General features: G+C 38.2%; 1 protein-coding gene across 5 annotated transcripts in view; it reads right to left on the bottom strand.

Moving 5' to 3' along the window:
• The window catches only part of Mid1 (midline 1), a 336,875-nt gene that overhangs the window by 12,498 nt on the left and 301,448 nt on the right, over positions 1-22,929 (bottom strand). For all 5 annotated transcript variants that reach the window (XM_075957452.1, XM_075957453.1, XM_075957454.1 and 2 more), the window contains exons 6-8: positions 19,558-19,685; positions 14,113-14,256; positions 3,089-3,250 (exon numbers count right to left, since the gene is read on the bottom strand). In XM_075957452.1, the coding sequence (XP_075813567.1) occupies positions 3,089-3,250; positions 14,113-14,256; positions 19,558-19,685 (434 nt within the window). The remainder of the gene's footprint in view (positions 1-3,088; positions 3,251-14,112; positions 14,257-19,557; positions 19,686-22,929) is intronic.

Genomic DNA, 22,929 nt, shown 5'->3' with positions numbered 1-22,929 from the left:
GATTTCAAGTCGGAATGTAGAGTGTTCTAAACACTCAAACACATCGTTCTGAGCTTGGTAAAAGGAAAAGTATCACTCTTTAGGGACTATATATTTAAAAAAATTTTCAGCAAGGGTAAATGAGAGTAATGCTCAAGCTTTCTATTTCTGGATTTATTAATACATATAATAGATACAATTATTTTTCATTATTCACATTTGTGTTTTGAAAAGTTTAACATTAAAAATCCTGGCACAGTCATCTATGGGAATTTTGATGTAACTGTTACTTCTCTGTCACTTCAATATTAGGACTGAGTACAGCCAATTGGCTATTGCCACATAAGGAACAGAACATTTTCAAACAGGAAACATTACAATTGGGTAGTGATAACACACTGTCCAATTTCCCAACCACTCTTGCAGTTAGAAAAGGCCTTCTGCTCAGTATGCAGTCCCATGAAATCATAGGAAAAAAGCCTGGTAAATATGACTGTAAGCAATGCATGCTTGGGATGGAGACCTCATGGAGAACTGTGTTCACTTAAATATGGGTGGCTCTGCTTGGATTTAAACATAACACCAGAACCTCAAAAATTTTTGCCTTTAGGTCAGTGACGAGCACACTTTTTCTGCAGAGGGTAAGAAAATAAATATTTTCAGTTATGTAGGCCATGTGGTTTCTTTTATGACTTTGTCTTTGTAGTGAGGAAGTAGTCACAAATTGATAAATGAATGGGTATGGGTATATGTAAATAAACCTTTATTTATAAATGTAGATATTTAGATTTGGCCCTTGAACTACAGCTTACTGATCCTTGTTTTATATTTCTGTAGATATCAAAGGGAAGCCAGTTGACATGCCAATGTGGACTGGAAATTTCCCACAAAGTTTCACCCTTCGAAGAGAGACAGAGGCAAATTGATGGTTGCTGAGAAAGGGAGAATCAGTCTTCTCTAAGGGCAAGCCCTCTGATAGGTTAGCCAATCCAAAGAGGTCAGTCTTAAACACATGTGAGTAATACTAAATGATCTCGGCATATGGCATTTATAAACATACATATATATGCACACACACGCATGTATACATATGTGTTTGTGTAAGACTTACAATTAAAGAATAGGAAGCTAAGAATTTGAGAAAAGGTGGGAAGGATATGGAAGGAATTAGAAGGAGAAGAGGGAGAGGAAGAATAATGTAAATACAGTACTCATATCTGAAATTATCAAAAGAATTTTTTGCTCATTTGTATCTTATTGAGACCTTCAATGTTTTATGGATTTTTGAACATAAGTCTTATACAGTCTTAAATTTAATTCTAATGTATAATTTTTGTGTTACAAAAACTTAAACTTCTAATTTGGGGGGCTTATCCTTGGATATAAAATTGATATCTGTATACTAAAAATAAATTAAATACAAAGGATAAAAGAATATAAATCTGATTTAAAAGAAAAAAAAGCCCTCAAGGACCGAGAAGGTAGCTCTCAGAGGCTATCAGACCTACTGGATTATCCCTATAGTTTACATTTTAAAGTTTAAACTTGGCTTGGCTTGTAAAAATATAAAAGTCTCTATGGATGTTCATGCCAGCAACTGTTAGGGATAAGTCATGGAATAAGCTCAGAAGAGAACAAAGATGCTCTCTCTTAAAATATTCCAATTTTTACAGGTGAACAACAAATGTGAGTAAAAATCATTTGACACTAATGGGCAGAGGAGGGAAAAAAAAATCCATCTTGGAGCTCACCATTTATGTAGGCCTGAGTGCTGTTTGGCCTAATGCCAGTGAGGAATAGCAGCAGAATGTTCAGAAAGAAGGGACTTGCAATGGATAACTGCCTGCAGTGTCCTGCTTGCCTTAGCCCCCTCTCTCAGCCACTCTCACACATAGCAGGGGCCCACCAGCTTCATTGGGACCCAAGCTTTGTGTTCTCATTGAGCCAATTCTGTCTGGGCCACAGAGGTCTTTCAAAAAACAAACCACTGCCCATTCTTACCAACTTTCAGGCTTTGGCTTCAGTGAAGACAAATTGGCTTGAGAAGGAAGTTAATGATTGTGTTACTAAAGAACTTAATTCATCAGACCATTTGTAGAGGATGTGACATTATCCTGGCTACTATTCTTTTGCTTGGACAACTCTCATAATAATCTCTGGACACATTCCCCAGCTGTCAATCTTCCTTCATTTTAATCCCTTCACCACATCACAGTGTAACAAATCATGTTTTTTAGATCCTCATCCAACCCCTACCATATAAACCTGTCAACCTATCTCCCATCAAACACTGCTCTCAAAAAACCAACTGCTTCATGACCCATAATGGGTTTACCATTTGGTTTTATTTGTTTTTGTTTTGTGATCCTGGGGATGGGAACCATGGGTTCACACATTGTAGTCAATCACTCTGTCACTGAGTGCTGCGGCCAGTGCAGCCTAGATAGCCAAGACTGGTGGGGGGTGCCGGGATTGAGACATGGAGGCTCCTTTTCAGGTGGAAGAACAGCAACTGTGTTGAGTGCTATCCTCTATGCCACAGATGTTTAAGATGCCTGTCTTCCACTCATTTGATGCCAGCAGCATCCTCCTCAGTTGTGATAATGCAGGAGAATGTCTCCAGACATTATTAAATGCTACATGGACTGGGGTTGTGGGAGGAAAGACAAAACTGCCCATGACTGAGAATCACAGACCCAGACAGATCCTTCAAATAAAACAGAATTTCTGATGAAAGAGTTATGAACCTGTTTTCTACTATGGAAAACAATCCTATCTAACATTTACAGAGTGTGTTCTGCATCAGGCCTTATAGGCACCTGTTCAATTTCTCACGAGAACTTCTTCAGGACTGTTTTCTCAAGAAATGGGAGCAACTGTATGCAAAGAAACTAATGGCCACATGACCTAGAAGACACAGAATCAACTTTGACACCCAGAGGGAGCTGCTGGGAATGTCAGCACTTCACACTGGCTCTTTCCTCGCTTTTTTCTGAGCCTGTGGGTGATGCCCAAGACAAAAGAGGAAAAAGAAAAGTAAGGAGGAGGAGTGTTAGCCACGAGATGAGCAAATGTGAGATGACGGCTCAGCTGAGTTCACAGCACTTACTGTTCGTCTTCAACTTCCCAGGCTCACTGCTGCGACTGCCTGCCTGGTTGATGGCCTTGACCATGAAGATATACTTGGTGCCACTTTGTAGGCCATGCACAGTGTAGTGGTTCTGCTTGATGTTGGGCACAATCATCCAGCTATCAGCCGAGTTACACAGACCTGCAAAGCCAACCAGACAGGTGCTATCACAGACAATGTTGGCAGAATTTTAGGTTATTTAAGCTGTAAACATTGAAACATGGAGAACTTCTTTTCTTTTTGTATGGAATAACCGACAAAATTGGGCTCAACATGCTATCTATATCAAGAGCTCACTTTGAATTACGTGTGTCCTTTGAGCATTTCCCCTGGGACAAATCACTGAAGATTCTTATATTGCAAACTCTGGTCTGGATGAACGGTGCAACGAAGGTGCTTTTGTCTGGGATCTTATGCACTGAACATGCACATGGTGTGTTATTGAGAGCAGTGAGGCAGAAACAAAATTAACCAGGGATTGACCCCCCATCTGACCCTCTCCTGAATGCCACCAGTCATTCAAGCTTGGTTGTCATGAACTGGGAAACTCACAGGTGGGTAGCTGATGATGTACTAAGAGCTGACTTCATCAACACTGGCACATTGACTGCATTTTGCCTCTGATACTTCTCTTGGCCATATCCAAGCCAAAGTGACTTTGCAGCTACTCTCTCTCTAAAAAGGAGGAATATACTGCTTGGCCATGTGGCTTTAAGTTTGGTCATATGACTTGTTAACTTGAGCACAAATGACAATGTGCTTGTCGCAGGAGTAAGTTTGAAGTTTTCTGTTCGTTACCTGCATCTCTGCCATTGTTATGGGGGAAACATTTGGGGAAGAGTCTGCTTATTTCAACAAATGAGACAAGCAGAAAAGCTACTCTGACTAGTTTTATGTCAACTTGATACAAGCTAGAGGCGGTTGAGAAGAGGGAACATTAACTGAGAAAATTCCTCACTAATTGTTCTGTGGAGAAATCTGTGGGGGCATTTTCTTGACTTGAGATTGAAGTGGGAGAGGTTTGTTCACTGTGGATGGTGACATCCTGGGACTTGTGGTCGTGGGTGCTACAAGAAAGCAGGATGAGCAAGCCAGTAGAGTGGTACTCCTTTGTGACTTCTGCATCAGCTCCTGCCTCCTCCTGGTTTCTGCCCTGCTTGAATTGCTGACCTGACTTCCCTCGGCAAACAGTAATACAGATATTTAAGTGAAATTAGGCCCTTTCCTCTCCAAGGTACTTTTTGTCTTAGTGATTCATCACAACATTAGTCCCTCTAAGACAACAGCCTTCTCATTAGGTCAATGCAGCAGCAAACCCAGCACAGGTCAGCCAACTCTATCCAACTTCTAGTGGAAGAGATTTAAAAGTGATCACCAAGGTGCTATGTAATCCTATTCGTGGGGATTCAGAGAAACCTGGGGCAACAGCAGCACTTAGGGGCAACTGGGGGCCCAGTGTGGACCTTGGGAAAGATCATAGGATTTTTCACCAGCTGTATCCCTGGTATCACTGGTCCAGAGTGAAGTAGGGCTGCTCTTCTGGTTTCATTCTGCAGGATGTGGGTAGAGAAACAAGCTGAGGATTTATGAGGCTTGGAAGAACATGTAGGAAAAAGGAAGTCCATTTTGTTTCGCAGCTGACTGATGCTAGAAACTTCTTTTTGGTATCAGGCCCAGCTTTCCCCTCTCCATCCATCAATCTCCACTCCAATAGAACCTTTTCCCATTTCCCTGGTGACTAGGCTGTCATGAAGTTTCCTTTCTCAGTACTAGTCCCTGGGAGAATGCCAGACCCTTCCACTTCCTGAGGTACTACTCCAAACTCACCCCCCTTTTTCCTTTTTGGTTCATTCGCAAGTCAAAGGGTTAGTTCCTTTGATCTCGAGGCAACTTATACCTCATCCAACTCTGAAGAAACAGCTCCCCAAGAGCCTAATGAGACCTAAGAGAATCAATTCACAAATATACATCTACACCAACCCACAAATATTTGCATAGCACTGCAAGGTAGTCGTGAGCTCCCTGGAATCTCTTTGAATTATATATACTAAATGCTTTCTCCAACTTGTGACTTAAAAATTACACCTGCAATTATAAAAGATGAGTAGAACTTTTCAGAACTCTGTTTTGGTATATGTTTGTGTGTGTGTGTGTGTGTGTGTGTGTGTGTAGTGCACTTATGAGTGCATGTGCAGGCCAGAGGTTGATAGCTGGTGCCTTTTTTGATTGTTCTCTACTTTATTTTTAGATCCAGGATCGGAGAGAACCTGGAACTCACCAGTTCTGGCTAGTTTGGCTAGCCAGCTTGTTCCTGGGATCCCCTGTCTGAGTCCTAAATGCTGAGATTATAGGTGGCTTCAATTACTTTTGGTTTTTTGTCTGTCCTAAATGCTGGGATTACAGATGACTGCAATGCCTTTTAGCTTTCTTTGTGGGTTCTGGAGAGCCAAACCTTGGTCCTTATGCTTGAATAGTAAGTGCTTTATCTCTCCAGCCTCACATGCTCTGGATCTTATGTGAATACTTTTTTTCAGGTACTCCCAAGAGTCATTTGGCCTCATGAGTTTTCTGTCACTTCTTATAATTTCTACCTGTGAAAAGTTAAATCACAGGACCTTGAGACTTGAAAAAAGTAAGCATAAAGCAAGAAGACAACTTCATACTCATAGAGGAATTTGAGTGTGTGAAACAGCATTAAGTACTGAATAGAATAATTCAGGACAGCATCTCCTCAATTTGTCTGTAAGTCTGCACCTTGTGTTTTCTTCCCAACTCTTCCTTGGGTAAGAAGAAAACCTCCCAAGTCCCAATTGGCCATCTCTTACCACAAAACAAAGCTTCCAGTACTGGAACTGGGTTATATCCTATTGAGTTGTGGGCCAAAGGGATCCCATGGAAATACCCAAACAACCTAGGTAGTTGCTAAAAGAATATGTTGCTCTCATCAAATGAACAGGAGGTCCCATTGCAAAAGACCACATCTATGCAACTCATTGAACATGGAGAGGGTGAGCTGCTGCCCACATAGAACCTTCACCATCATATTATGGTGTCTTTGGTATGGGAAGGCACTCTGCAGGCTACCAAAAGAGAAATGTAAACATCAATCCAGCCACAAAGCCTTTGATCTACAATGCTATTTTTTTCTGCAAAATGTGCTAGCGCAATAGTGGCACAAAGCTTGTGGGACTAGCCAGCCAATGTCTGATTTGATGGAAGGTCCACTCCACTCCACACGATAGAACCCATACCCGATTCTGGTCGGGTCACCGAGAAACCAGAGAGCAGGTAGCCCAGAGACCACGGATCAGTGCCTTATTCAGCCATTGTTAGAAACTTCCTTCTGTAGCAGATGGGAACAAATACAAAGACACAACCAGATGCTATGCGAAGAGAGAGACCTTGGAACACATAGCTAAATGCGGTGTCTCCATCAAATTCCTCACCTCAGGGATAGCTCAGGAAACCACAGGGAAGAGGAGGCAAAAGGAATGTAAGAACCAGAGAGGATGGAGGACACCAGGAGAACAGGTCCTCTGAATCAGCATGGACAAATCTCATATGAACTCACAGAGACTGAAGCAGCAAGAATAGGACTGACTGACATGGATTTGCACCAGGTCCTCTAGCTTTCAGCCTAGTATTTTTTTTTTTTTAGTTTTTCTAATAACCCTACCACTGCTTCCTCTCCCTCCTCTTCTCCAAGTCCTTTCCCCTTTCCCCTTTGCACCCTTCTTTGATTTAGTATTTTTTTATTGATTTTTATTGAGCTCTACATTTTTCTCTGCTCCCCTCCCTGCCTCTCCCCTCTCCCATTCAGCCCTCCCCAAGGTCCCCTGCTCCCAAATTACTCAGGAGATCTTGTCTTTTTCTACTTTCTACTTCCCATGTAGATTAGATCTATGTATGTCTCTCTTAGGGTCCTCATTGTTGTCTAAGTTCTCTGGGAGTATGCTTTTTAGGCTGGTTTTCTTTCTTTGCTTTATGTTTAAAAACCACTTATGAGTGAGTACATGTGATAATTGTCTTTCTGTGTCTGGGTTACATCACTCAAAATAATGTTTTATAGCTCCATCCATTTTCCTGCAAAATTCAAGATGTCATTATTTTTCTGCTGTGTAGTACTCCATTGTGCAAATGTACCACATTTTCCTTATCCATTCTTTGGTTGAGGGCCATTTAGGTTGTTTCCAGGTTCTGGCTATGACAAACAATGCTGCTATGAACATAGTTGAGTACATGTCCTTGTGGCACGATTGAGCATCCTTTGGATATATACCCAAAAGTGGTTTTACTGGGTCTTGAGGAAGGTTGTTTCCTAATTTTCTGAGAAATCACCACACTGACATCCAAAGGGGTTGCACCAGCTTGCATTCCCATCAGCAATGCAGAAGTGTTCCCCTTTCCCCACAACCTCTCCAGCATAAGTTGTCATCAGTGTTTTTGATCTTGGCCATTCTTACAGGTGTAAGATGGAATCTCAGAGTTGTTTTGATTTGCATTTCTCTGATGACTAAGGATGTTAAACACTTTCTTAAGTGGTTTAGTATTTTTATGGGGTCTTGAGTATAAGAAGTGGGTCTCTAATTCTTGTTTTGCTCTTAGGACCCTTTTATTTTCTCTTGGGCTGCCTTGTTCAATTTCAGTGTGATGGTTTTTGTTCTGTGTTTGGTTGTTATCTCTTAGAAGCCTGTTCTTTTCTAATGAGAGACAGAAAGGGAGTAAATCTGGATGGGAGGAGCGGTAGTGAGGAAGTGGGAGGAGTAGTAGACGAAAGGGAAACAGTAATCAAGATATATTATAGGAGGAAGAAATCTATTTTTAATATAAGATGGGGGAAAGAAGAAAATGTCTCTAAAGGCTATGGTGACAGGAGGCTCTCCCTTCTCTATATTCTCTTTGATCCTTTCTCACTATAACATTTTACTTTATTTTATTTTATTTTTTTTAGAAAACAATTAAAACGAACCCTGTATTTCTGGAGCCTGCTGCAGCCAAATATTAGATTTTGATCCAACCAAAGTACGGTCCTTTTAAACTGTGTGATCCAATCCCCACGAGGTCTATAATTTACTTGTTGAGGACATCAATATTATTAAAATAATAACAAATCAAAATTAACTTTTCTATCTTAGAATAATCAGCTCATATCCTTAGGTCTCTGTCAACAGCAGTCAGGCATATATGCAAAACAATAATAGCACTCAGCAGATTCAAATGAGTATCCTATCAATTTCACTGCATTTGTGCTGTTCATATTTAATTGCACATGTTATGATGAAATGACTACTGTGGTCAAAGAGGGAAAAGGTAAAAATGCTTTCAATAAACTTTCTAGTCGTTGTAGATACCTGAAGCTTGATTTCATGTGGTGGGAGATGTTTACAGCAATGTCATAGGAGCAGATGTTTGAAATTAGTTCAAACTGCAACTTGGCTTCCAATCACAAACTTAACAAAGATTTAATGTATCAAAACCTCCCCACAAAAAGCCAAGATGTGAAACTGACTATCCTGATTATCTTGAAGCCACTAATTTTTTCTTTGAGTGTAATAAAATTCTTTGAAATTTCTTTGAATATAGGTGTAGTTTTACAGTGAGCAAGCTATCTTCATAAACACTAACTAGTTTTTTGCTTCCCTTTTTATTACTAATATTGGCAGAATAATGATTGAGAATTTATTGCAAATGCCAAGAAAACAATAGTGACATTTTCTTTTGGGACATTTATGTGGGGGTGCCATGGAGTACACCTCAAATATATTGGTAGTGTAGGTCTTATACCAGCCAGTACCATCACATTTCTTACACATGGCTCTATGCTACCTCGACACTACACTGTTTATGAAACATCCACACGATTACCCCGACTGAAACTTCACTTTTTCCCAGACTTGTCTGGGTGTTTTGATATTCATAGACTGACTCAGGTAAAATATTAAAACAACAAATGAAACTAGAAGACCATTGCTCATAATGAAGCGCAATTGAGCCTTTTGACTTTGTACAGTAGTTTTCATTGACAATGAGTCAAAAGCATTTCTCTCCTACTGTAGCATATTAAATGATTTTAATTACATTGGGGATTTGAGAGCCTTGAATGAAAACAGCCATTTTGCTGCAAAATATGGTGCAGTGTGGACATTGTTTGCAGAGGCTGTCTATGGATTTCTAACAACCTTTCTCTCTTCTAACAGTTTGGGCAGAAGTGAGCCATTTTTCATTCTTCCTTGTAAAAATAATAGATTCTTAATAACTTTCATGAAATGATTTCAAAATGACTGAAATGCATACATATCACTATTTTACATGATGTCCTCAAGAAATGTGACTTCTGATTATTTTGTAAATAATAGGAAGAACTTGCTGGCAAAAGCCCCAATTTGAGATTTTAAAAGAACATATGAAAAGTAGTTTTAGTAAACATTGAAAATTAAATATGTATCTATGTGTTAATAAAAAGTTAGTAACATATGCAGTCATAATTCTGTCAATACAATGAAAAAAAGCAGTAACATCAACTTTGCATTTGGATGTGTATTGTTATGAGAAATTTAATGAGATTAAACAACGTTCAAAGATATTATCTAATTCTCCCTTATTAAATCCAGTTGAAAGTAATTAACTATGGTTTATTACAACAAGTGATGGAACCATGACCTAGAAACAATCAAAGATTGCCTAGTGGCACAAGGAGTTCTGGGCAATTTTTAGTAGCATTTTACCAATAGATGTTCTCAATGAAAGCTATTCCATCAAAGGATAGGACAGATGGACAAACAGCATTCAAGGAGAGCCTTTTACATGGGGGCTATGTAAGAAACTATGATGGAGATAATCCTGCTAAAAATAAAATGAATAATTTTTCTCACTCAAACAAAAATTGTTTCAGAGAAATACAACATTCCTCACATGGACCAAGAGCTTCCCTTTTGGAATTAAATAACTTCAATTTTTTTCTACTTACATTATTCACTTATCAAATGTTCACTTATATAATATATAACATTCACTTATCCACATGTTCTTGCCATCTTTTGCATTCAATCTTTAAGTCTGATGCAATCTTTAGCTTAGTTACTAGCAATATGATACATTAAAAACTGTTATAAGCATTTGTAATATAATTATTTATAATATAATTAGTAATAAAATATAATACAATAACAGCAATATAATACAAAATAATTCCTACAGTGAAGAAAAAATATATTTGCCATTATTCTGTTTTTTTGTGTTTTCTCTTCTATACTATATAATACAGCAGTGTATGGGTTAATGTATTATGGATTCTTTATTAGTTAAGTTACACCTTAGATTTATTATGTCATCCTGTAGATAATACTTGTTTACCTTGCTTTGAATTGGATTACTTACATTTAGCTTATAGTACATATGTCCAAGATCAGTGAAATGTATCTCCTACAGCTGCTAAAATGCATTTTAAACATCACCTGTCACCTCTCTGAAGGGCAATTTGGCAATGTCAATCAAAATTAAAATGCAAATAATCTCTTCTTAACAAAATCTCAAGAGATTATACTAGAAATATAATTTTGCATGCATGAAAGGGAAAATATGCAAGGCTATCCATTGGGGGCAATGTTTGCAGACATTAGAAAAGAGCTAATGTTCATCAGTAGAAGATGTGGCAGATAAATCAGAGCACAGATTTGAAACAAGACACCATACTACTTCAGGAAGAAATGCGGCAACTATTTGTGCCAAAATAGAATGGTCTCTTGTTACATTTACTTAAAAAAAATTAAATATCCACATATGGCATAAAATGCACAGGAAGGTAGAAAATTGACATTTATTAATGCCATGCAGCAAGACCTATACCACTGGGGAAGAATGACTTCAGAAGAATTCACAGTCTTAGGAGGAATGCTACTTAGACTTGTCTCAAAAGGCATTCAGAGCAAGAAAAAGACAGTGATGATGTTTCTGGACTAAATCAGCTCCAGGCCGAGGAGTCTTTTCAGCTGAGTGCCATTTAGAGATCTTGTTTAACCCTACTCTTCTTTTTAATATTTATTTATTATTATTTATTATTTTCTTTTTCTTTCTCTCTCTCTAACCCTACTCTTTAGTGAGTTGCCACGAAAGGCCTACTGTTCTCTTTACTTCTAGCTCATTCTGTCCCCTCTTCAGTGCTGGCACAAATCATCTTCGGATTGCTCACATGAACAGGACTCTCCAACATAAAATTCAAGTGTGGGGTGACCTGAACAGCTTTCTGTGACCTAGCACTAGTCTCTGGGTATGAGTGAAGGCCAAGAACATATGCTTTCTGAAGCCAGCTCCATGGCTATGCTTCTCACTCTGCTTTTCCCCTACTTTCCCTTCCCCATGGAAATTTCCAGCCAGGCATCAAGTACAATCTTTCAGTATGTTCCACTACTTTACTCTCTGTTGGTTTCACTTATGATCCAGCCATCTGCAGATAGACACAGCTATCTGCAAATATCCTTATATCACAGCCATGTGGCCACAACATTTCATGAGTAAGTTTAACTGTAACTTCCTCCCCAAGGCCTTATTGTCACGTCCACTTTTGACTCCTCTCTTGTCACTACCTACAAAATCAGTTGCCAAAACTGTCCTTGACATAACATTCATGAATCAGTCTTCTACTCATAAATTACACATGCCTAGAAAATCGCAAGAATTTTATGAGTGTTTCCAAAGGCAAACAAATTAGGGGAAGGCATAAAGAGGGAAGGAAAGAAGAAAGAAAGGAAAGAATGGAGGGAGGAAGGGAGGGAGGGAAGAAGGAAGGAAGGGAGGGAGGGAGGGAGGGAGGGAGGGAGGGAAGGGAGGGAGGGAGGGAGGGAAGGAAGGAAGGAAGGAAGGAAGGAAGGAAGGAAGGAAGGAAGGAAGGAAGGAAGGAAGGGGGCAAGAGAATAAGAGAGAGAAAGAGGAAGAGAGAGAGATGGGACAGAGAGAGAGAGATCTGAGAAAAGTGTCTACATTGGCGTTAATGCAGATGGATCATTTGCACTTTTGTCACTGTGAAGCTAAACGTCTTTCTGTATCACTCTTATAATTAATCTTCAACCACACTTCTATTTAAAGCACCATGTACTTCAGAAGTATATGTACTATGAAGGAAAAGCTGAGAGGGAAGGGGTTTCTTATAAAAAACACATTAAGCTGATATGGATGTATTCAAAACATCTCTGTGGAAAAGTGACTGCTATTGTATTCTACTTTGATGTGTTCTCTATTTTTACTACCATGCTGGCTAGTTTTACATCAATTTGACACAAACTGGAGTCATTTCAGAAGGAACTTTACTTGAGAAAATAACTCAATAGGTAGGCCCATGGGAAAGTCTGTGGGAATTTTCTTGATTATTTACTGCAATAGGAGGGCCAAGTTCACTGTTTTCAGTGCCACCTTTGGGCTGGTGGTCCTGAGTGCTATAAGAAAGCATGTTTGCCTGGTGGTGATGATGCACGCCTTTAATCCCAGCACTCGGGAGGCAGAGGCAGGTGAATCTCTGTGAGTTCAAGACCACAAGGAGCGACAGGCACTAAAACTACACAGAGAAATTCTGTCTCGAAAAACCAAAAAAAAAAAAAAAGAAAAGGAAAAAAAGTATGCTAAACAAGGCGGGAAGAGTGAATGAAGAGCAAGCCTGTAAAAGTGTTGCTCCATGGCCTCTGCATCAGTTGCTGCCTTGACTTCCTGCAAAGACTTCCTTGAATGGAAAAGTGTAATCTGTGAGATGAAATAAACCCTTTCCTCCACAAGTTGCTCCTAGTCATGGTGCTTCATCACAGAAATGGAAGCTAAGAAACTAAATTTCAAATTTGTTCTCCTGGAAAGTGATTGCTTCTAGCCTTTTGCCATTTGTTCAGTTCAACTTACACAACTCTGTTCTAAACATTATGGGCAGCTATTGCTGTTTGAGTTGGTCATAACATTCACAATGTCAAATATCAAACAAACAACAGTGACAGAGGAGGGCCCCTGCATTTCAGATAAACCGAGTTCTTCCTCGCAGGTGCTACTTACTAAGATTTGAAGTGTCAGGCCTAAACAACCTCTGAATAGGACCAGGTACTTGGCATTCTTTAACTGCTCATTTTACTAAATTCTTTTTCCCCCTTTTTTGAAAACTGAAACAATTATGTACAAAGTTTATAAAACTAAATGCATGATAAAATGACTAAAGCATGTTAACTACCACCCAGAAATTGGTGTTCATCCTATGAACCATCACATATACATACATATATACAATATAATATATATAATGTAATATATTTTGTGTGTGGGTATGGACGTGTGTACACATAGCTGCAAGTGTATGTGGACTCCATGGTCAACACTGTGTGTCTTCATTTATCCAACTTCACTTTGTTTTTTGGCCCAGAGTCCTCATTGAATCTGTGACTGGCAGATTAGGTTATACTGGTTGGCCACTGAACTCTTGATTTTCTTGTCTTCATTCTTCCCCAATACTTGAGTTACAGATAAATGTCACCATGCCTGGCTATTTTACATGTGTACTACAGATCAAAACTCTGTTCCTCATGTTTGTAAGACAAATATTTTTACTGACATCTGTATTCATAGTTTCATCATCTATTTCTTCCCAGTGACACTTTCTATATCCCATTCAAGATATAATCAACATCTTGATTAATATTTGTATTTGTAGCCTCTAATAATGCACCTTTAAGCAAAATTATTTTGATCTTTAAGTTATGAATTGATAAATGGATTTATTCTGTATATGTTGTTACTAGCTTTTTTCATCAACCAACATATTCAGGTACTTTATCCATGTAATTTTCCATTGATGTTTGACCAGCTGTTTTCACTACTTCAATATAAGTGAACATTTCCCCTTCCTTGAGTAGGAAAAAGAAATCGATAAATATCATAATTTTTCCTTCTTTATCTACCTTTAGTGTTTACATTCCTTTATCCAGGTTTCCTGAAAACAGTCATCAAACTGAGAAGTAAATCAGCCATGTGATACTCACTAACAACATTGGCTTGTCCAGTGAATATGGTGTACTGGAGTTCATAGGAGACCACACTGAACTCATCATCTGAAGTCCAGTGAACGGTGATCGTGTCATAGGAAGCTGTGCAGAGCTCTTCTCTAATTGTGGGAGGGTTGGGAGCTGTGGGCATCAAGAATGCATGTCAGTAGAGCAGCAGACAACATTGGAACACATTCTGGAGATATTTAGCTGTAAAAGAAATTATTCCTAAATTGGCCTATCAGGACTGTGATACTAGAGATGTGGATTTCAGTTCCAAAGTGTTTAGTTGGTGCAGGACAATTCTGTATTCTATCAGTTAAATTTTAAATAAACACAGATTGGCCAGTAGCCAGGCAGGAAGCAGAGGGGGGACAAGGAGAACAGGAGAATTTTAGGAAGGATGAAGCCCACACCTCCCCAGTCCTGTCCCAACCACAGAAGAAGGAAGATGTGATTACCCTGCTGAAAAAGGTACCCAGCCATGTGGATAACATAGATAAGAACAATGGATTAATATAAATTATAAGAGTTAATAAGAAGCCTGAGCTAATGGGCCAATCAGTTTATCATTGATATAGACCTCTGTGATTTTCTTTTGGGACATAACAACTGCAGGAACTGGGTAGGACAGAAAACCTCAGACAACATTTAGTTGTATACTTTTGGAATTTGTTTGTCTGTTGTTTGTAAGCAGTGTGGCTAGAGTCTGCCAGCAAATAAGACTTTATCTCAATGTATCATTAGAGTATATTTAGGAGACTAAGCAAACAATAGCTTCTTGTATGTAAAGAGAAACACATTATAGAAAAAGTAACCAAGACAAATTTTCATAATCCCATTCACTTTGACGAGTGGTGAAAAATTTAGCCATAAATGACTAGATGGTAGAAATTTTCGATATTTTAGGCCAGACTGTTGTTATTGCAACTACTTAATCCTGCCATTGTGTCATGAGAGCATACGTAGATAATTTGTTCATAAATGAATATGGCCATACTCTAGTAAAACTGAATTTACAACATAGGCACAGGGACAGATTTGGCCTGAAACCCACTTATGTACATGATAGCAGATCTTTGAAAAATATCATTGTTTGTTATCCCATAGCAAATCAACTAAACAACTGAAATTTTTTTTAGCTATTTGATACCTTGCTAAAATTATTGGTGCACTCCTATTTTATTCTTTTCACTTTTTATTTTGCAGGTGATATGTTTAATTAAAAATATCACAATTAACAAACAGTCCTCTTAGAAATGCATTTTTATATACTAAGAAAATCACGAATGCTTGCATTTGGTTACCTTTATCACCACAGAAGCCCTTTGCTTTATTTGTTTTAACATAATCAACACCTGAGAAATTTAAATCATATTAAAACAACAATGATTTCTAAACGACTTACACTGAATTAATTTCCATAAGTCATTTAATAAGTAGAATAAATAAGAAAATACAAGGCTACAAGTGTTTTGTATTGGCAATAATATTTTAAAGGAGAGCTCAGCAAACTATAATTATATTTTTATTATTTTATTTTATATATGTATATATTTTGCCTGCATGTATGTCCATACATCATGTTTGTGTAGTCCTTATGAAAACCAAAAGAGGGAATAAGATTCCCTAGTATGGGAGTTACAGACAATATTGAAAAACTATATGTGTGCTAGAAATCAAACTTTGGTTACGTGGAAGAGCAGTTAGTTGTTCTTAACCACTGAGCCACCTTTCCAGCCCTCATCAGTTAATTTTGTAAATAAAGTTTTATTGGAATCCAGCCTTGATTCATTCACATATTATCTGTCTATGGCTATTTCCGCACAGGAGCAAAGCTGAGTAGTTACAAAGCCTAAGACATCTGGCCATTTTCCATTGAAGTTTACCAGTCTGCGGTTTAGAGAACTGAATCACAGCTTTACTTTACACTCTTCTGTGTCCTGGAGCTGAACTTCAAAGTGAGAGGTGTGTTTGCATTCTATGGATTTAGAACAACTTTTACTTACACCATTGCATAGATCTTTTTTTTTTCAGGTTTCTTTTTTTTTAAGTGATTTTTTTATTGAGCGCTACATTTTTTTTCTGCTCCCCTCCCTGCCTCTCCCCTCCCTCTTCAGCCCTCCCCCAAAGTCCCCATGCTCCCAATTTACTCAGGACCTCTTTCTAGATTAGTTTCTGATTAGAACTGGTGAATTGTAAAGAAACAGGGGGTGGGGCGGAGAACATTTATATGAATGGTAAATTAAAAATTCCTCTTTGTCTTCACTTTGCCACCTGAAAAGATATTTAGGACAAGTCATGAGAAGCTCTGCCTGTTACTGAATTTCACAAAGACTCTCCATAAAGACAAAAAGGGCTCAGGTGGGTCTGAAGGTTTACATTTATAATCTCAATACTTGGAAGGCAGGGACAGGGAGGATGTGAGGATGAGCATAGCCTGGGTTATATAGTAGATTCCCATCTTAAAATTATATCCACAAATGAGAAACAAGTAAATAGGAAAGAAATAGATAAGCATTCATTATAACCCTTCAAACATTTTTTTTCTGGAAATGTGTGTTTGAACATCTGTCTTCTGAAGAGCCCACATGTGAAATTTAGTTTTGCGTGGTGAGACTTGAATATGCATGAATTAGTGACACCAATCAGGAGATGCATTCCATGCAGGTCCAGCTGTGTCATAAAGCATGCTTGTTTTTGTCTGTGTGGTCATTGTTTCCATAGCATCATCCCTGTATGAATCAGTGAAAAACAACTTAATCTTTCATAATTTAAATAGTTAATTGAATTCTTTCTCCATCAACTATTGTGGAAAGAAAAGAGATTTTGCTGTCTTCATGGCAATATGTGATTAAATAGAAAATATAAGTTCAGAATAGGCAAGTGGCTATGAGACACATGGCAGTAGCTGCAATCAGGAAGGAAATGTCACCTCTATGGGTTATTAACTTGACATACCACTTAGAGGCAAGTCATAGGGGAAAAAGATCTTGTTTGCACAGCCAGGCAGGCTAACCCTGTTTTGATTGTAAACCCAATAGGTTTGTCCTGCAAAGTCAATTCCTAATTTTCTGTAAATGAAAACTGCAGCATGCGCCAATTTAAATACCCACACAATCAGTACCAGAACTGTTATTTTCTTGCCTTCATCACAAACACTACACAAGGAATGGCGAACTAACATGCCACAAACACTTTGTTTCCTGCTTATAAATATAAGATAAGCTATTTGGACTTGGAAGTATCAGCCAAGCATTGTATGTTATGGCCAGGATTGATGTTATGTCCAGAAATGGTCTGATTTTTGGGGTTGATGACTCAAAAGGCAAATTTGCAGGTACCTGATATGGCCTTTAGTTTGGCATAAGCGGCCATTGTGATGACATATGACATATGGCATGCATGTTCCATTTTAGTCAATGAGTTCATGTTCCTACAGAAAAACGTAAATGGATATCTCTTTTGAACATACTATTAATTGTTGGGAAATGAAGACACATTCTTGTTGACAAGACAAGTACATCAAAATTACTTGGTACAGCAAGACCATGTTTCTGGGCAAATATTTAATTTTCTAGTTTCCTCTGGTCTTGGAAATGAGCCTGTGACATTGGGTCTAAAAGACTTAAGTGAAAATTTGCTAGGTAGGTCTTTCGAGCAAGACTTTTGGTTTTATGATAAACAAGGCCATACTTTGCAGGCCAAGTTTTTTTTAACATTATTCCCTCTTTTCTCCTGTATTTTTGAATATAACTCCAGCATGATACTTATAGAGTATTCATGTTGTGAAAAGACAATACATGAAGATGTCAGGGCAGAAAAGAAAAATGTGGATAGTGATACAGTAGCTATGAGCACCGTGGAGCTGTTTAACTTCTAATTATATTCAGCTCAATTTTTTACAAAAATGACATCTCACTACACACATTTAAAGGTTTTAATAACTAATATGCTGGCTGTTGTGGATATAGAACAATTCTATCACTACAGAAAGTTCTACTAGATGGTAGTAGTTTAGACAAATCTCAAAATCAAAAGCTGAAGAAACGAGACATCTTATCCATAAGTATTTGAAACCAAGTTTGGTTTCTTAGCGTAAATGCATTATGAGTCAAATTCTTTCTTCTACCATACATTTGAAAGAGAGAATTGTACAAGATAAGAAGATATTTTGTGGGATATCTCACTCTTCTTGCACATGCAGAATAAAGGCAAAAAGGGAACAGCTGGGGGTCTCACAGGAAAAAAAAATTGAGGACTAGGTAACTCCTTGCTTTCTAGCCACACACTATACAAACTAATGCTACACAATGTTCCCTCTCTTCAACTCCACCCTCCCAACCACTCTCCCACAAACATGCACATACTGGTTAGGAGTTGAGAAACTGATACCATGCTCAGTTAGGGATGTGGTTTCTGGAAGGCTCTATGTCCTAAGTACAGGGCACATCTGGCTTCACTGTATACACAGTGCTTTCCTGAAGTCACAGGTCCTGGTGGTTTTGACTAACATAAATAACTCTGTCCAAATGGTCCTCATTCTTTCTACCAACCAATGAGCCCAGTTCCTGCTGCAAAGGCTAACAGCAAAGGAAAGATTAAGACTTACTACTAGGAATATGAGTAGCCACAATTTTTCTTTTCTTCCTGTTTGTTTCCCTCATTGTTTTCTAAGCCAGAAAGAATGGAATGAAGGAATGAAGAAAAGGGAGGGAGAGAGAAAAGGAAGGAAGAAGGGAAGGAGAAAAGTAAGGGAGAGGAAAGCCAAGTAGAAAGCAAGCATTGGGTCAAAGTGTGGCATCTGGAAATGCGATATGATTTATGTGACATTTGCCAGAGCAACATGAAATCCAGTTTTTTACTAGAAAGTGCATGGATCTGCACAGTTCCTACAGAACTAAGCCAGATTCTAATTGTTCACACTCCCTTTCTAGCTGAGCTTCAACATAACTAAAATTTACCATTTCTAAAATGAGGATTACAATGTTTTTCCAAAATTTGATACTGTGACAACTAAGATAAGATCTCAGCTACAAAGAACTAGAGAGGTATATATGGCCAGATAGTTAAGTTGCTTTTGTTTCTCCATAATCAATGTACTACTATGAGAGTCAGATGCCCCATGGAATATTTACATATTTTTGATGGCCTGCAGTGCTAGTCCTTTGGCCATCTCCATGTTGAGAGTCAGAAAAATGGTGGTAGGGACACATTGAGCAATCAGGATTCTCTTTATTTTCTTGCCCCAATTTGTACTTAGTCTGTGTTATTTGGGTTAAAACAGCATAAAGTGTACATGAATCATTTATAGAACTATTAGGTAGCATTTCAAAGCTTGAAGCACACATTTGCTTTTTAGAGAATAATTGGTCTAGTGGCAAAGTACTTGTGTCACTGAATGTACGCTAGACAGAACAAAAAAAGACAGTAAGACAATACCTGTAAGGTAATCCAGACATTCTAGCAGTTTCTTCTCCCGAGAAAAATCTAAGGCAAAAGTGTCAAATGTGTCATTGAGGTTGATTTCAGGAATTAGGACCTGGGATGATGCAGTTGCCATGGAGACTCTGTAATTTAAACAAAACACTGTTTTAAGGAATGTCGAGGTGGCTTTTATCATCACGGTGAAGACATGAGAAAAAAAATAAAAGGAAAAGACATATCAGGCCTTTAAAAAAATACCATCTCTGAACGGCCTAGTACACTAACACAAAGCAAACTTACAGAAAAAGCCAAGGAGGTGGGAGAAATAATACAGTACCCCCTTCCTTTATACTATTGGAAAAATTCCCCATGGAAGCAAAAGAATATTCATATTTCATGTTGCTGTGTATTTAACAGCCTGGCCCAGTCACATCTAACCCCAGCAAGAAGCACATAGCTCCAGGCAGTTCTTCACACATCTGTCTGGGAAACTGTTTGTTCCTTTCAGACTCGCCCCTGCTCCACTTCAAAGGGAAGTCTCCCAAATTTCAAACTGCATAAAAGGCAAAGTGAAGATTAAAAAAGAATGTTTCCAGATATTGGATTAGTTTAATCAATTACTAGCCTCTCTCTAAAATAAACATTAAAAGGGGGTTTTGTCTGGCTCTCTTTTCTTCTTCTTCTATTCATTTATTTTTTGCACCATATTCCCAGCAGATGCCATGGAAAATATTCATAAGTTTTCTCACAAATTTCCCCAGTAGGCACACAATTTCTTCTCAACACTCATGTTTTCTGGTGAGAGCTCCCATACATAAACTATAAAGCAAGGTATATGTGTCTATTTCCTATGGGCTTTTGAATTGATTTGGAAAGTTCAGTTACAAACAGCAGAGCATTCTAATGGATTTCAAAATGCAAGTAATTATCTTAAAACCAAGAAAACCATGGCGTGAAGAACTCTCCTTTTGAGCATAAAAAATAATGCTAGGCTTTAATCTTGATGTGCTTCAAGTTTTTTGTTGAGTTCCATAAACATTAGGAGACTATGTTTTTATTTTTGCAAAAAAAAAACCAACAATGTTGAAATGACTTAGCTATAAATCTAGTTACTTGTTTTCTTGTAAAGAGCACTGATGCTCATTTGCACAAGATCTCAGAGCTAGGTGGTAACAATCAGGAGGACTTCGGTGTGTACTCTTTCATTTCATGAGAAAATTTAGATTCCAGCAAGTTATCCTAATCACTATGTACTCTTGTGGATTTTAGTAACTCTTGAAGCTTTGGGTTTTTACAAAGAACCTATCTTGGCCATAAAAGTCACACCTAGGGGTCTGCGCATCTAATGGAAATAGTACACAGCCACAAAAAGGAATGGAGGATTACACATGCTAAAATATGGATGAACCATGCAAACTTTGTATTAAAAAAATAGGGACAAAAGGTAAAGAATCATATGGTCTATTCCTATAAAATATTCAGAATAGGCATAGCTATTGAGTTGTACTCTTTAACCAGTTAATTTGACTTTATGTGAATTTCATGACAATAAAAGAGAATACACATGTAAAATGACCGCCAATACAGTTTCTCTAGCTGTAGCTCTGGCAATAGGTCAGTGTTATCTAGGGAACACAGGAAATTGTTTAAACTGCAATGTCTTAATCCGATTACTAATAGGATGAAAAGTCTAAGACAATGTAAACTGGATAAATGAAATATTCAAGTGTAAAAAGTATTGTAGACAATGCAATGTCACCTGATTAGTTCACAAAGACTGAATAAGAGCTTTGTTTCAAATTTTTGACTAAATATGACATTGAAGGGACTTGAATTAATTATTGATACTTACAACAGCTAATGTAGCTGGGTGGATACAGCTAATTAAACTTTACCTTTAACCAATATTCACCAAATATTTATGAAGCCCTTAAAGTGTGCCATATACTGAAGAGTCCAAAATATTTGCATCAATGCAGAAAACTTCAAAGGAATGACCTAGTACCATTTGCATGCCGTAAAAATATTTCAAAATAAAATTAAAAAAAAAACTCAATGAGTTCTGTCTCATAATCCCAAACTGGGAGAACTGGGCCAAGTTAATAGGAAGCAAGTACCAAATTTACAATAGCCTTTCCGTTAGACTTCCTTGCAATCCAGATCTTGTATCAATTGATGAGACTGCTCTGAAGACAGATAATCTGGCTTTATAAGTTCCCTTCTTGGAGGCAGAAGCCTCTTTGTCCAGACACATCCAATATAGATTGTGTTCCCAAATTTGCATGGTTTCAGGGGTCAACAAAGAATAAAGTAAAATGTATCTTTTTTCAAATGACATCGTAAATGCTCCTACCATTTTGACATGGGAACTTTGAGTGGGAAGCAGAAGGAAGATAGTGCCTAGCCTGGGAGGCAAAGACTGACAGAAGAAATTTTCAGACATTACTGCAGCTTTTTAACACCTGCAGGTTTTCTTTCCTTGGTGGAAGGAGAGATACTTATCTTTGGCTAAAATTTCAAATCCTCAACTGGAGTGAAAGGTAAAGGGAAATCTGCCAAACTCAACATTTTAGGGCATGTTTCCCCCCCAAATCCTTGTTGTCCATCTTCTGGTTTTTTTATGATGCCAACATCCATTGGGGGTTGTGAGTTCTAGGCTTTTTCTTACTTTTTTTAATCTATCATCACCCCTCACTCTGTGTATATGTGTGCCCGTGTGTGTGTGTGTGTGTGTGTGTGTGTGTGTGTGTGTAGAGGGACTGTCCATTATTCATTACTCCTACATGTCTTTCTGTGCCTTGGTATCTCTAATCTACAGAACACTCAGTTGTTAATCACTCAGGGCCAGTATTCCAGAAGGTGGATATGTCCAGAGGGACACACTTCATCGGCCTTTGCCAAACACCACACACCACCGTGGTCAAAAACATCAAGGTACCACAGAAACAGAATGTGTTCAACTTTGGTCAGCTCCAGATTACCCAAAAATATTTGGCCCTGGAAATGTAGTGTTGTTATAACATCTATTAACTTATCAACACCCTGCAGATAGCATTTCAAAACCCACACATTGGATATGCTCTGACTCTTAGACCCAAGTAACATCTACAAAGTTGCCAACTGGAATTCTTCTCTTTCTGTTTTCAGAAAAGCCTGGCAGATCCTTGAGCCATCTGTGCTGGTAAAAAAAATAAAGGAATCACCTCACAGTAGAGAAACTTCTAGGTGATCTGAACATTCCATTCTGAAGGAACTTTCTTAGCATCCTGTTGTTGCTAAAAGTAATTTTAGATTCCTTGAAAAGAGTGCATGAAGTTTCTTATGCCTGGATTTATTGACTGCTTCTGCTCAATTAACATATCCCCCAAAAGGACACTATGTAATCAC

The sequence above is a fragment of the Microtus pennsylvanicus genome, chromosome X (assembly GCF_037038515.1).
Source record: "Microtus pennsylvanicus isolate mMicPen1 chromosome X, mMicPen1.hap1, whole genome shotgun sequence".
Lineage (NCBI taxonomy): Eukaryota > Metazoa > Chordata > Mammalia > Rodentia > Cricetidae > Microtus > Microtus pennsylvanicus.
The sequence above is the reverse complement of the archived record's forward strand: the minus strand, read 5'-3'. Positions and strand labels throughout refer to the sequence as shown.